The 13285-nt window shown below is 39.6% G+C and overlaps 1 protein-coding gene across 8 annotated transcripts in view; it reads left to right on the top strand.

The window, feature by feature from the left end:
• GPSM2 (G protein signaling modulator 2) overlaps positions 1 to 13285 on the top strand; it is a 34612-nt gene that overhangs the window by 20196 nt on the left and 1131 nt on the right. For 7 of the 8 annotated variants that reach the window (XM_035123215.2, XM_035123216.2, XM_035123210.2 and 4 more), the window contains 10 exons: positions 129 to 271; positions 2428 to 2551; positions 3394 to 3509; positions 4713 to 4868; positions 6933 to 7041; positions 7326 to 7455; positions 8318 to 8388; positions 10458 to 10631; positions 11136 to 11286; positions 11374 to 11591. In XM_035123215.2, coding sequence (XP_034979106.1) covers positions 129 to 271; positions 2428 to 2551; positions 3394 to 3509; positions 4713 to 4868; positions 6933 to 7041; positions 7326 to 7455; positions 8318 to 8388; positions 10458 to 10631; positions 11136 to 11286; positions 11374 to 11591 — 1392 coding nt within the window. The remainder of the gene's footprint in view (positions 1 to 128; positions 272 to 2427; positions 2552 to 3393; positions 3510 to 4712; positions 4869 to 6932; positions 7042 to 7325; positions 7456 to 8317; positions 8389 to 10457; positions 10632 to 11135; positions 11287 to 11373; positions 11592 to 13285) is intronic. The other variant, XM_035123218.2, reaches the window with a different exon arrangement.

The raw sequence follows: 13285 nt of genomic DNA, 5'->3' as shown, positions 1-13285 counted from the left end.
ATGATTGTTTTGTATAAACGGGAAGACATCCATTGTTGAATAGTTGAGAAATGTGCTTTTATATGTCTGGCTGAAAACATTCATAAGGCAGTAAGTTTGAAATTCAATTCCAGCCTTTTCTTCTTTAGGTTGGAGAAGCAAGAGCACTTTATAACCTTGGAAATGTATATCACTCCAAGGGTAAAAGTGTAGCCTGTGCAGGTACCCATGATCCAGGAGAGTTTCCAGATGATGTTAAAGCTGCATTGCGGAAAGCTGCAGATTATTATGAGTAAGTAACAAAGGGAGCGGGGAGAACTATTATTGGAAGCAGAGTTGATGTAGCTTAAAATAGTATTTATAACCCTTTAAAATGTGCTTTATATTAGACATGCTTTCAAAACTATGTTTCTATTTCCCCTTCTCTATATAATAAGCTCTTTTTGTCTGAAAATTAGTTGAAGTTCAAACACAAAAATAAATTTCAAAAATAGAACATATGAAACATTCAGATGAAACTCGTGTTTAGAATTTTAACTCTTCCTCTTGTCTCTCCAGTTGCAGCAGCTTAATTCTGGCCAATAAAAATGCACTTGCTGATGAATTTCTAAGGAGGGAAGTGTCAACAGTTATCGAGTAACTGTCATAAAAGCTGTTTATGTGCCTTTTCAAAATGAAATTACCACATTTTTTCGTGTATAAGACTAGGTTTTTCTCCTTAAAAATGTCAAAAATTAGGAGGCATCTTATAAACTGGCCATCCCCCCCCCCAATTTTCTTAAATATGAGTCCCCCAAAATAGGGGACATCTATACATAGGGGCATCTTATAGACTGAAAAATGCGGTAATTCACAGAGAGCACAGTGTAGTACACACTTTTAGTTTATCATAGCAGTCACAATGGTATGTACTGTTTTGTTCAAGATTTTATTAGTTACCAAACTTAGTCCTGCATTGTACCTGGAACAGTACCAGAAGCCAATGAAGGCTTGTCAGGTCAAAACTACAGTATATGGGTTGTTGCTTCTTAATAATCTGCAAGGGCTATCACACATTAAATGCATTTCAGTTTGAGGTTGTTTCACTAAATTTGGAAGAAAAATAAATATAGCCTTTTATGGAAAAGTGCTGCATGTGACTCCCATTTGAACTCCATCAATACTTTCCTATCCCAAGTCATGAGATCTTCTGACCAGTGGTTTCAACAGTATTTGGCTTCAGTCTGGTGACACACATCCCATTTTGAACCATGAGCATATATTTATGAGGGAGGAAAATGAATTTTTTTGTGTGTAGGAACTTTAACAGTACCCAAAGAGAAGCAAAATTGCTTTCATTTTGTTTATGCTCTTCCACGTTTTTAGCAAAAATGTACACTTCCATGAGCTGATAATGAACCAGGTTGTAATGTGGAAAAAAATAAGTATAAAACAATAGAGTTAAATAGACCGTGTTGTTCTCATCAGAAACGCCATCCTCTGAATCTTTAGTGTGTGTAGCATCCTACTTTTACAAGCCTAATTCATATGTTTTTTGCATGGGAAAGCCACTAATAACTGATGGCTTCCTCTGCCTATCTCCCTATTTTTCCTGACTATCGCAATGCAGAGAGGTGGAAAATGGAATTCTGTTTTGGTGAATTTCTGCTCTTCAACAAACTGACCACACGTTTGTAAGCCTCCAGAATCTCTTGGCATAGGTGTCAACCATTTTGTGCAGGGTTCTGTTTCTAGCTTGAGCGCACATACAAGTGAAACTCGGAAAATTAGAATATCGTCGAAAAGTGCATTTATTTTAGTAATGCAACTTATTATTTTATTTTTAATTTTTACAAATGCTTTCTTTTGGAAATTCCATAGTAATAAAACAAATAGTTACAATAATACAAAAATAAACAAAAATAAACATCGCTGTTATATTTCATTAATTACATTCCATTTATAATTGACCTGCTTAACGACAAATAATTACAACAAATAAAGGCTTGACATATCTTGCTTTGCATGTCATGCATCTATCTCATATATTGGTTTCACCTTTTAAGTTGCATTACTGAAATAAATGCACTTTTCGACGATATTCTAATTTTCCAAGTTTCACCTGTAAGCCTGGCTTGCACTGTTATGCCCTCTTCCAGGTCGACAAGTACACACATGTTGGCAGTCGCACATCTGTTGAACATGTGCAAAGTGGTCACCGCCTATGGGTTAGGCCCCTCTTCCTGTCTCTGGGAGGCAATAAAATGACAACTTTGGATCAGGGCTCTTGTGAGGGTGAAAGCATTAAACCACCTAATATTGATGGCTTCTAGCAAAAGTTATTAATGTATTGTGGTCATCGTGTCAGTTCCATGAGCAGGAAGAGCAGCCACCTTAATGGTTGCTAATTGTTATGCATTTCTAACATAAACCTTTTAATTGTTTTTATTTTGTTTCCCTGTTAAATAGGGAGAACTTGACAATAGTGACAGAGCTGGGTGATAGGGCAGCCCAGGGACGTGCCTATGGAAACCTGGGGAATACTCATTATCTTCTGGGCAACTTCAGGAGTGCCGTCACTGCCCATGAGCAGGTACAGGAGAGTGCTGTGTTCACGCATAACACTAAGCCATGGTTTGTTTCATCAAACCAGAAGTCATCCTGCAGAGCTGTGACTTGTTTTTCCCATCTTGGTTTGTTTTCTGACTGCTCTTGCTTTGCTGTATAGATTGATGAGCATCTGGGGTGGCATGGCCAAAGACTTTTCGGTTCAGACATAATGCCACACAATAGTCTAAACAAGTCTATAAGCCAAGAACAAACCATGGCTTTACACTGTGATTTATTGCCAGAAAATAAACAATTGTTAGTCAACTGGGATGGGTTCAGACAATCCACTCTTTGGCTGAAGAAACCTTGGCTTGGTGTTATGTGCATGGCACGCCAGAATATGGTGATAGTTTCCAGCATGATGTATTCTGCACCTGCCATTTAAAAAACAGATTTTTATTATTTCTACTATTACAGTACTATTATTATCATCTGCTAACTCCTAGTGATGAAAGATAGTTTATTCAGGATACCTCTTTACAAAGAATCTGTAACAATGTATGTTCTGCAGAAATAGCTGAATTTTTTACTGAATGAAACCCACATTAAGGTTTATTTGAAATCAGTAACCTGGGATTCTAAAATTTTGTGCTACATATTGAATTCCATCCTTTTACACTTCACAACTACTTACTGGATATCAGTATGAACCATTATAAACAGCAGACTTGAGAATTTAAAAGTTGCTTTACTTGGAATTTTGCAGGAGTTAGTCTTCCTTCTTTCAGGATACAGTAGTGGGCATATGGGTTCCTAACTATTCCAGAGGAGGTAGTTGTCTATCAGAAATTCACAGTATTTGACAACAGAACCTTTATTTTTCAGCGCCTTTTAATTGCAAAAGAATTTGGTGATAGAGCTGCTGAAAGAAGAGCCTACAGCAATCTTGGAAATGCTTATATTTTCCTTGGAGAATTTGAAACTGCTGCCGAATACTACAAGTTAGTCAATGTATTGTTTAATACCTAACCAGAGTATTATCATAAGTTTTCCAATCCTTCTAGTTTTCATTATAAATTTATAATCCTTCCTTCAGATTTTAGCCTATCTGGTAGGTATGTTAGACTTAAGATATAACTTGCCCTGGACCACCCAGAGAATATTATATTTGTGTGAGCCTGGATTTTCTATTTCTAATTCCAAATCTGAAGCTACTTTCAGATTTAGATGTTTTATTTGAATATTGATTGGTTGTCTTCTCTTTCCTGAGTTTAGTTAATACCTTTTCAAAAGGTCAGTATTGGCATTCCCCCCTTGAAAATTAAGATCCTCAAAATCAGTTTTTATTAGAACATATAAACCATCTGTGCCACTGTGAGAACAGAGTGGTGGACAAGATGGGCCATTGGCTTGATTCAGCAATCTCTTCTTACATTTTTTAATGCTCTAAGGATCTAACAAAATGACAGATGTTTTAGAATATCATTTTAGGAAAATACTGGTATTTTGGGAATGGTCAATGGTAGAGCATCTGCTTGTGTGTGCAGAAGGTCCAAGGTTTAATGCCTAGCATTTCCCAATAAGACTGGTAATCTCCTCTGCCTGGAACCTTGGAAGAGCTGCTGCCATTCACTGTAGACAAGCCCTGAGCCACATGGACCAATGGTCTGCCTTCCTGTGTTTCTGTGTTCTTACCCTATGGGTTTAGACTGCAGCACTGGTTCTGTGGAAAATGTACCCCATTATTTGATTGACCTGTTTTTTTCTGCAGTTTATATAAAATCCTTAGATCTAGCTGTTGATGGGAAACCTAATTGGTCTGAACTGCAAAGTAGGGTGACCCTGTTGGCAGTGGTGATATTTACTTTGGCAGCTTCTAAAGTTTGAGCCAGTTTTCTGCCCTCTCAGTAGCATGATAAATAAATTAAATTGTTTTGTTGAAGTTTTTATTATTTAATTTATTTCTTTGTTGTGACTCCTAGTCTAAACAATAGAGATTGATTGATAAAGACCCATTGTATGTTTGTTTATGCATATATAGGTTTGTATTTGTCTAAGGAAAAATACTGTTTTGGAAATGGGGAAATAATTAGCTTTGTATAGGATTATATTTGTATATTAAACATTGAGAGCCACTTGAACTATGTGCAGATACAGTGTTGTTCATGTAAGCGAAGATTATTTCTAGCTGTTTGTACTTTTAGAAAAACACTGCAGCTCGCCAGACAGCTTACAGACCGGGCTGTAGAAGCACAAGCTTGCTACAGCCTTGGGAATACATATACTTTACTTCAAGACTATGAAAAGGCTATCGATTATCATCTGAAACACTTGGCAATTGCTGAAGAACTGAATGATAGGTAAGGCTTTTAAAAGTCCACTGTTCATTAACAAGAGAGAGATCTTTTTCAGGGTATAAAATTAAGTTCCTATAGAATAATTGTCATATTCAAATAGACAAAGGTACAAAGAACTACACTATGCATGCCTAAGAATCTGCCCCTTGCCCCGTGGGATTTTCCTCTCCACCCTTTTGAACTGTAGGTGACCATGCCATATCATAAACTCTTTTGAAAATTCCCTTCAGTTTTGTGCAGTAACTTGTGCTTTTTGACCTGCTACTTTAGAAAAAAAAACCTGGGGCTCACCTAGTTCAATATCTAAATGCAACTCTGGAAACTTTAATAAACAATAATTATTTTTAAAATTTGCGAGATTTGCAGTGGGATTAGCCAACTTTCTGTCACTAAGCTTTGTATTATGTAGCTTTAGGACTTTTAATTGAAATTGTGCATTAATGAGATTTTGTATATTCAAATTGAATATAAACTCCATTCTATGTTTTGAAACTGCTGTTTTGTTACTGAGAACCAATTCATTTACGTTAGCTTTGTTCAGTAGCATTACCAAGAGCGTGTAAACAGGACTGCCTCTCAGGAAGGGAGGGAAGCCTATCTCCCAAGGAATCACAGAATTGTAGAGTTGGAAGGGACCCTGAGGGTCTTCTAGTCCAACCCCCTGCAATGCAAAGAATCTCAACACATGATCCTTCTCCTATCTGAAACTATACTGGATGCTGCTTAGCTTTGCAAATGTGCCAGCCGTTTCAGTGCTGCACCACTTAGAGGACTACATAGTTGATTCAACAGCCACTGTCCATTGTTCTCTCCCCATTCCTAGGGGGCTAACTAAATTTGAGCCACACCTCCTGACTTCATTGACTACTACAGTAGCTGGAAGAAAGCTAGGCATGTAAATTTGTAGCAACCTAGTGAGCTAGAGGGAGCCCCAGCTGACAAAGCATCAAGGTGAGTTAAGCAGATGTGCAGGTTTAGCAGCAGGGCAAGGAGGCCAGGGCACAGGACTCTGCCCCTCCTTTCCTTTAGCTAAAGTAAACCTGAACTCTCAATAAAAGTAACCCCTGCAACTGGAATGTCAGCAGGGGTGTGGGGGCTTTCCAGTGTTTTACACTGTCTTGTCACATGTACAGCTATCTCCCTTTTGGACAGAAGTCACGGGTGTGTCCAAAGTGCAATGAGCTCCTGGTTCTCTTGGAACAAGCTCATTCCCTTGAAGCTAAGGTGGCAGACCAGGAAAGCTAAGAGAGGCAGAAAACTCCATGAATGAGACATGCAGGGATACTATAGTTGTGTCCCACTCCCACACTGAGAGCTGTCCTGCTGTCAGGGAGAATGAGAATTTCTGGGAAGGAGAGTGTCAGAAGAAGAGGAAAACATCCTTAGAAAGGACCCATTCTTTGAGGGAAGAACAGTTATGCCTGCATGCTCAGGATGCTTGAATGGGTGGGGAGTGAAGAAAGTGGATGGAGAAAAGTGTTTGTCCCTCTTTGATAACACTAGAATTGAATGTTGGAAGATTAAGGGCAGATAAAAGAAAGTCCTCCTTCACACAGCACATAGTTAAACTATGGAACTTGCTCCCACAGGAGGCAGTGATGACCACCAACGTGGGTGGTTTTAAAAGATTAGACAGATTCATGGCGGGTAGGACTATCAATGGCTACTAGCCAAGGCGGCTATACATGGTTGGAAGCAGTAATGGTTCTGAATATCAGTTACTGGGAACTGCAGGAGGAGTGAATGTTATTGTGCTCAGATCCTGCTGAAAGGTTTCCCACAGGCATCTAGTTGGCTAGCAAGAACAGGATGCTGGACTAGATAAAGGATTAGCCTGATGCTTCAGGCTCTTATATTCTTACTTCTTGGCTGATAGTGGTTTGTTTTCTCACGTGCTAGTGGGGAGTACAAAGTGGCACAGAAAAGTGCATTAGCATTAAACTATTAACTGGTTTACTGTGGCGTATAAACTGACTAGTGTGGAATGGGTCCTTACTGGTTTAAGTCAGTTAGAAAGCTAATGTATGGAGCATTTAATAAGTGTCATGCTGTTGAACTGTGTTTCAGAATTGGTGAAGGAAGAGCGTGCTGGAGTTTGGGGAATGCATACACAGCCCTGGGGAACCATGAACAAGCTATGCACTATGCTGAAAAGCATTTAGACATTTCGAGAGAGGTATGTGGTCATATTCCAAGTTGTTCGTGGTATACTCTTTTATAAAAATAAGTATGCATATACAGTGGAACCTTGGTTTTCGAGCGTAATCCATTCCGGAAGACCGTTTGAGTTTCGAAATGTTTGAAAACTGAAAACCGAATACAGAAGCCTCAATGCAATAGGGAAACTCAAAATGGAAGCCACCTCAGAAGTTCAAGGACTGGGTTTCACATATTTATGGATAGTTTATACAGGAACTTGTTCAGTATGGATATGAAATTACGAAATGCTTTTGATTGCAGGTGGGAGATAAAACTGGAGAACTAACAGCTAAACTTAACCTCTCAGATCTACAAATGGTGCTTGGCCTAAGTTTCAGCACAAACAGTTCAATGATGACAGAAAATCAAATTCTAGATCATAGCGTGAATGGTAAGTATAAACTTCCATGATTATGTATTAAGATTTATCTTAATTAATCTTCAACACTGATAGATAGGTGGGATATACCTCTCATTTTACTTGGGGAAATTACAAGACTGTGTATTTGCAATGCAATGGGGGAAAAGTTTTGCAATCCTTAATCTTCAAATACTGTTTGTTCTTGTATTCTGGTTTTAGAATTTTTTTTAAAAAAACCACAAGCCATTTTTCTTTTATAAGCACACCTATACATTGGAGTCCCTCAGCAGAACTAGGAGATAATTATTGGTGATTCCCCCCCCCCCCCGCTGAAATCCACTGTAGAGTGCCCTTCAACCCCAACACCACACACACACACACACACACACAAAATTCCCTAAATATCTGAAAGACTGCCTCATTCCTCACAGACCCTGCTGAGATTAGCAGAGGGGGTACTCTTGGTAGTTCCTCCACAATCTGAGGCTTGGGGTGGTGGTGGCCTGTGGCATTCTCTGTGGTGGCTGTTAAGCTGTGGAGCTCCCCATTGAGTTGTATCTGGCAACTTCATTATACAGCTTTCAGAGAGTGCTGAAGCTGCACCTTGGATTTTGACACTTGAGGTTTATGTTTTTAGGAGCCACCTTGTTTTTATGGTTGTAAGTCATTCCAAATTGTTATATTATGCTGTAACCGGCTTTGGGACCTTCAGGTGAAAAGTGGGAAATAAATACATAATTTAATAAAATCTTACCTTGCATGTAGGCAAGTTCTAATTCAATTATTAGTCTCAAGTAGTTGGTCATTAGACTTTAGAAGGTCCAGGTAATTTACCCTCATTGTACTTGTTATGAAGCTTTCCTTCAGAATAAACTATTTTTCTATCGTTAAGGTGCAAGACCCCGAGTAGGTCGTCGCCATAGTATGGAAAACATGGAACTTATGAAGCTTACTCCTGAAAAGGTTGGTGACTGGCTGAACATATTTCATGGGTTGGATACGGACTACATTAGCTCCCACTGATTTTACTGGAAATGGAATTCAGCTAGGCATTAACTTAATATGGATTCAGCACATTAGTCTTAATTGTCATTCAAGCAAGCTAGGGCCGTCTCAAGCAGGTCAGGCGCCCTGGCGCCGTGATCACTCCGGCGCCCCGCCCTGGTGGGTGGGTGTAGTGCAGCTTCCGCGCGGCTTTGCCGCGCAGCGCCCCCCTACCAGCCTAGCGCCCTGCACCACCGAGACTACCCCTAGAGCCAGGCCTGATTCAAGCTATAGGGGGAGGAGATGTGGAGGTTGTGGTACTCCCATCTACGTGTCCAGACAGTGTTGACCTCCCTGCTTTGTTCCTCTCTCTCCTAGTGGGGGGGGGGTCAGGTCTCTGGCAGCAGTGTTCCTCACTGACCAGTCCTCTGCAATGTCAACTACCTTTGGATGTTAGCTAGCCAGAACAAGTTATGCAGGAAGTGATTTTGGTAAAAAAATGAGAGAATCAAAATCTGTATTTTTAACTATTTCTGATTGATTGGCAATAAATGGCACCACTTGTGTGTGCATCTATAGCCTTCTCCTCCTCCCCTGAGGTTGTCAATCTTATGCTGTATTTGGTTTATGATCTGTAGACCAAATCAGCTGAACTGAAGCAGAAATTTAGTTGATTGACTACATATCAAGGATAGAAAATATTTTTCTTCCCTTTGTATTGAGTATTGTGGGTTATTTATTAAGCCATTGTTTACAGAAAATGGCTGCATGGAAATACCAGAACTAGCACTGAAAGAGAGAGAAGATATATGAGTAGAACAGTACTAAGAGTTCTGTATGGTACATACCAAACAAGATGGAACTGATTTCTATGCAGTTTGATGTTCTGAATTTCTTTCCAAGGTTTTGTTCACACATCACAATGAGCCTTAGTTAATGTTCTATTGTCATTAGATCACTCAATTCAGGGATCCTTGTTTTTTGAGCAAAAAACTCACCATGATCCCCGATTTGGAAAGAATACTAAGCCAATGGTTGTGATGTGTTGCACCTGCTTACCAGCAGGGAGGAGCAAAAAACATTAAATGCAGACAGCATATTTTAAAAAATTATGAGCAGCAGCTTTGCTGAGAAATGGGTAAAATGAATTCCAAGTTCACAGTTTTAGGGTTGTTTCCTGAGCTATTTCTAGTCATAGTAGACCCATTGAAATAGTGACCATGATTAAGTTTGATCCATTAATTTCAGTAGGCCTACCACAAGCAAAACTTTGTTGAATACCACCCTTAGTCTCCATACATAGGGAGTCAAAGGGTAGGAGAAAAAGTTAAAAATATAGAAGTTCAATCTATTGTTCCACTGTCTCCTCTTTGCTTCTGCTTCCTGCCACCCCTTGTGCCTCCACCCCCCCCCCATTTGCCTAGGGTCTCCCTTTTTTGCTGCACTTGTCTGTAAACAGAAATGGGATATTTAAAAATTCAGAATACTTGTGTGTATCTGTAGTTCAGGAACAATCTAAGGAGGCAGAGCTAATTTAAACAGGGAAAAAGTGATGTACAATTAGTATAATGAAGAAGGAATTGGCATCACTGCATGAACTTAATTTTAGGTCTTAAAAAGTTATCCAGGACAATTAGTTTAGCATAGCTAAATAATACCTGGGATCCATACTACTTTCCTGAATGTAGTACAATGTCACAAAGAAACACTAAAAGCGGCAGTATCTTGTCCCTGGGAAAATGTGACCACCCTCTTGTCCAAAATTTGCATGTCGATTATAGTGAAACAGGTTGTAGTGGATACTGCTTGTAATGTTCTTTTGGAAGGCTGCTTAGAACTTCAAGAGTGTAGGATTTGTTGCCATAACAAATCTTCCTGTTTTGATATGAGGTACTTGAATTTTTCAAGCTCTGTGGATATATTGACCCAAATCAAATCAGCCACTTCAGTGTTAGTAGTGTGAAAATTAAGGAAGGTAGTATTTTGTGCCTTAATGAGAGACTTTCTTCTGGATAGTTTCTTGATATACATTGTCCCTTGTTCTCTAGGTTCAGGACTGGAACAGTGAAATTCTGGCCAAACAGAAACCACTAGTTCCTAAACCTTCAGCAAAACTACACTTTGTAAATCGATTAAAAGGCAAAAAATACAAAAACATCACATCTTCTAAAGTGCTTCAGGATGCTAGTAATTCTATTGACCACCAACTAAGTTCACAGAAGGTATTTGTGGATAAATATTTAATTGCTTGAAAGAAATCTTAAAAATATAGTTTTTGAAAGCATATTGGTTTAACTTGTTTGCTTGAGTTAAAAAAAATCTTAGCAACATCATGATTAATGCTCATGATGAAGGTAATTCTAAGCATACTTCTTAGGAAGCAATTCCTATCAAGCTCAGTGGATATTTTCTGAATAAGCATGGTTAGGATTCGGGTGGAAAAATCAGTTTGAAAATTTTGTTGGGTTGGAGAACTAAACATTTGATTATAAAACCTGTATCAGCTGCTCAATTAGCTGGCTTTGTTAGGCTAAGACACTAGCATCAATTTCTGTCCTAAGTGTTGTTTTACTTCATTGGCTCTTCTTCCCTCCCTCTTTCCCATGCTATTTATTTGTGCATAGCTTTTTTTTGTAACATGGGTAGAGGAAATATCTCCCCTATTGTCTTCAAAAGTAACCAGTAAAACTTTGGCCTGACTATTTTTTTATCTGACTTCTTAAAAGAACAGCCCTGATGTGCCTGGAGATGAAGGGTTCTTTGACTTGCTAAGTCGATTTCAGAGCAACAGAATGGATGATCAACGGTACTGTTTCCAGGACAGGAACAGACTGGCAGTGACAGCTTCTTCTGCACCATCAAGAACATTGAAAAAATGTAACTAATTTTAAAATGTATAATTCCCACCTTCTGACAGAATAGAATAAAAGCAGCATAATTATTTTCTTCTTCATCTTTCTGCAGCCTTTTCTACGTCCATGGTCTCACCTCACACTGATGAATTTCTAGATCTTCTTGCTAGCTCTCAAAGTAGACGTCTAGATGATCAGCGAGCCAATGCCAGTGATTTACCAGGACTTCGTCTTAATCAGTGCAACAGTCAATCGGTCCTTGGCCGCTTGATGGCCAGTAGCAATAGTGAACCAGATGATGACTTCTTTGACATTTTGATAAAATATCAGGTAAGTCTTGTAAATGCTGCTCTACATGGTTTGTAATGTTTTGTGAAGGACAGGAGGAAATAAACTTTATGCAGCATTATGGTGAAATCTGGTTTCAGGGGGTTCTTAAAATCAGAGGAACTGAAAAATACATGTGATACTTAATGTTTTTTTCTTTTAAAAAGTTAATGAATGCCCTCTAATAAATCTTAGCATTTTTAACAAAGCTCATGGTAAGTCACCCTCAGATATATTCTTAAAATCAAATGGCTTGCCAGAATGCTGTAAGCAAATTAAGCAATCTAATTAATTAGGATGAGAAATAAGCAGAACATGCTCTGACTTGAGAAAACAGCCCTCTGCATTTCTCAGCTTCTGAACAGATTTTGCCTGACCCTCACAATTGCAGATTTCTTATGAAATCTCATTTTTTCCCTCCCTGTTGAAATGACTATACATGTCACTAGAATTTTGTTTTAAAAGCCTGGATCAAAAGGAGTTTTCTATATCAATACATCACCCAGGACTGGTATGTGCCAAAGGAAAAACTGCAGCCGGGAACTGGTGGCAGTTTATACCATCAGGTGGAAACCATCATTGCACTCTGGCCATCGAACAACTGAGGCCAAGCTAGCTTGTTCCTCCCTTGGCTGCCTGCTCTGCAGCGGAGAAGTTTAAGGGAGCCCCACTCTGGCTCGCACAAGGTAGAGACGTGGTGGGTGCTCTGCTAGACTTGTCTGTTGAGGGGCAGGCAGCTGTGCACCCCAAAAGAGGTAGCCCACCCATGCCAAGGTGGTGAGGCAGGCACCTTGGCACAGTGCCACCTTGGCAGAAGGGATTCTCTTTCTCCTGGCCCAACAGGTGCACTGCATCTTTACTCCACACCCTGGGAGGAAAGACAGACCCCACCCACCAGGGCAAAGGCAGTCAGATGAGGGGTCTTATGGCAATGCAGTGCGATAAGGCACCCCCCGCAAGCTGAAGAGACATGGGGCTTGGGCAGCTGGGGTGGTGGTGAAAAACTTTGTGCCCGCCCAGCTGGGCAGTGCATGTTCTCTCCACACCAAGTGTTGGGGACGGAGGGACTTACTCCTCCCACAGCACTGGGAACAAGCTACACTGACCTCAGCCCCGTGAGGTGAAACTGCCTCTGCCCCTCCCTTATGGGCTGGGGTCAATGCAGCTTATTTCAACATTGTTGTGAATTGCCAGACTGTACTGTTTTGGCTGGTGATACATTGTGATATTGAAAACCTGACATCAGCCAGCCCTATTTCCCAAGCATCTAACAACTAGCTGTGAATCCTGTGCAAGGGGGGGGGGAGTTATTTCAGTTGGACTAAAGATTACTATAAAACAAGTGATATTATTAAATTACCTAAAATGTGCAAAATATTTGTAGAATATCGAACACATTTCTTGACAAGGTGAAGGAGTGGCTAACATAGCATTTATAAAACGATACTATAGTGAAGGAGGCTTGGAAGGCCTTGCAGATTATATGCAAACTGCGTAAAACGGTTTTTATCTAAAGTGTTCTGACTGCATAAGGACAAAATACAAAAGAATATTCCAAAAAGAGCTCATAGACTAAGGGTCTAGTAGGAAGAGGGTTAAAATACAGATTAGGAAAATTTAAAATATTTTGTTCTTGTGTCACACTTTTCCTATCATGAAAGGTACAAAAATATGTTAGCTAATCTTTCAGATAAGCA

This window comes from Zootoca vivipara, chromosome 7 (assembly GCF_963506605.1).
Source record: "Zootoca vivipara chromosome 7, rZooViv1.1, whole genome shotgun sequence".
NCBI lineage: Eukaryota > Metazoa > Chordata > Lepidosauria > Squamata > Lacertidae > Zootoca > Zootoca vivipara.
The sequence above is the reverse complement of the archived record's forward strand: the minus strand, read 5'-3'. Positions and strand labels throughout refer to the sequence as shown.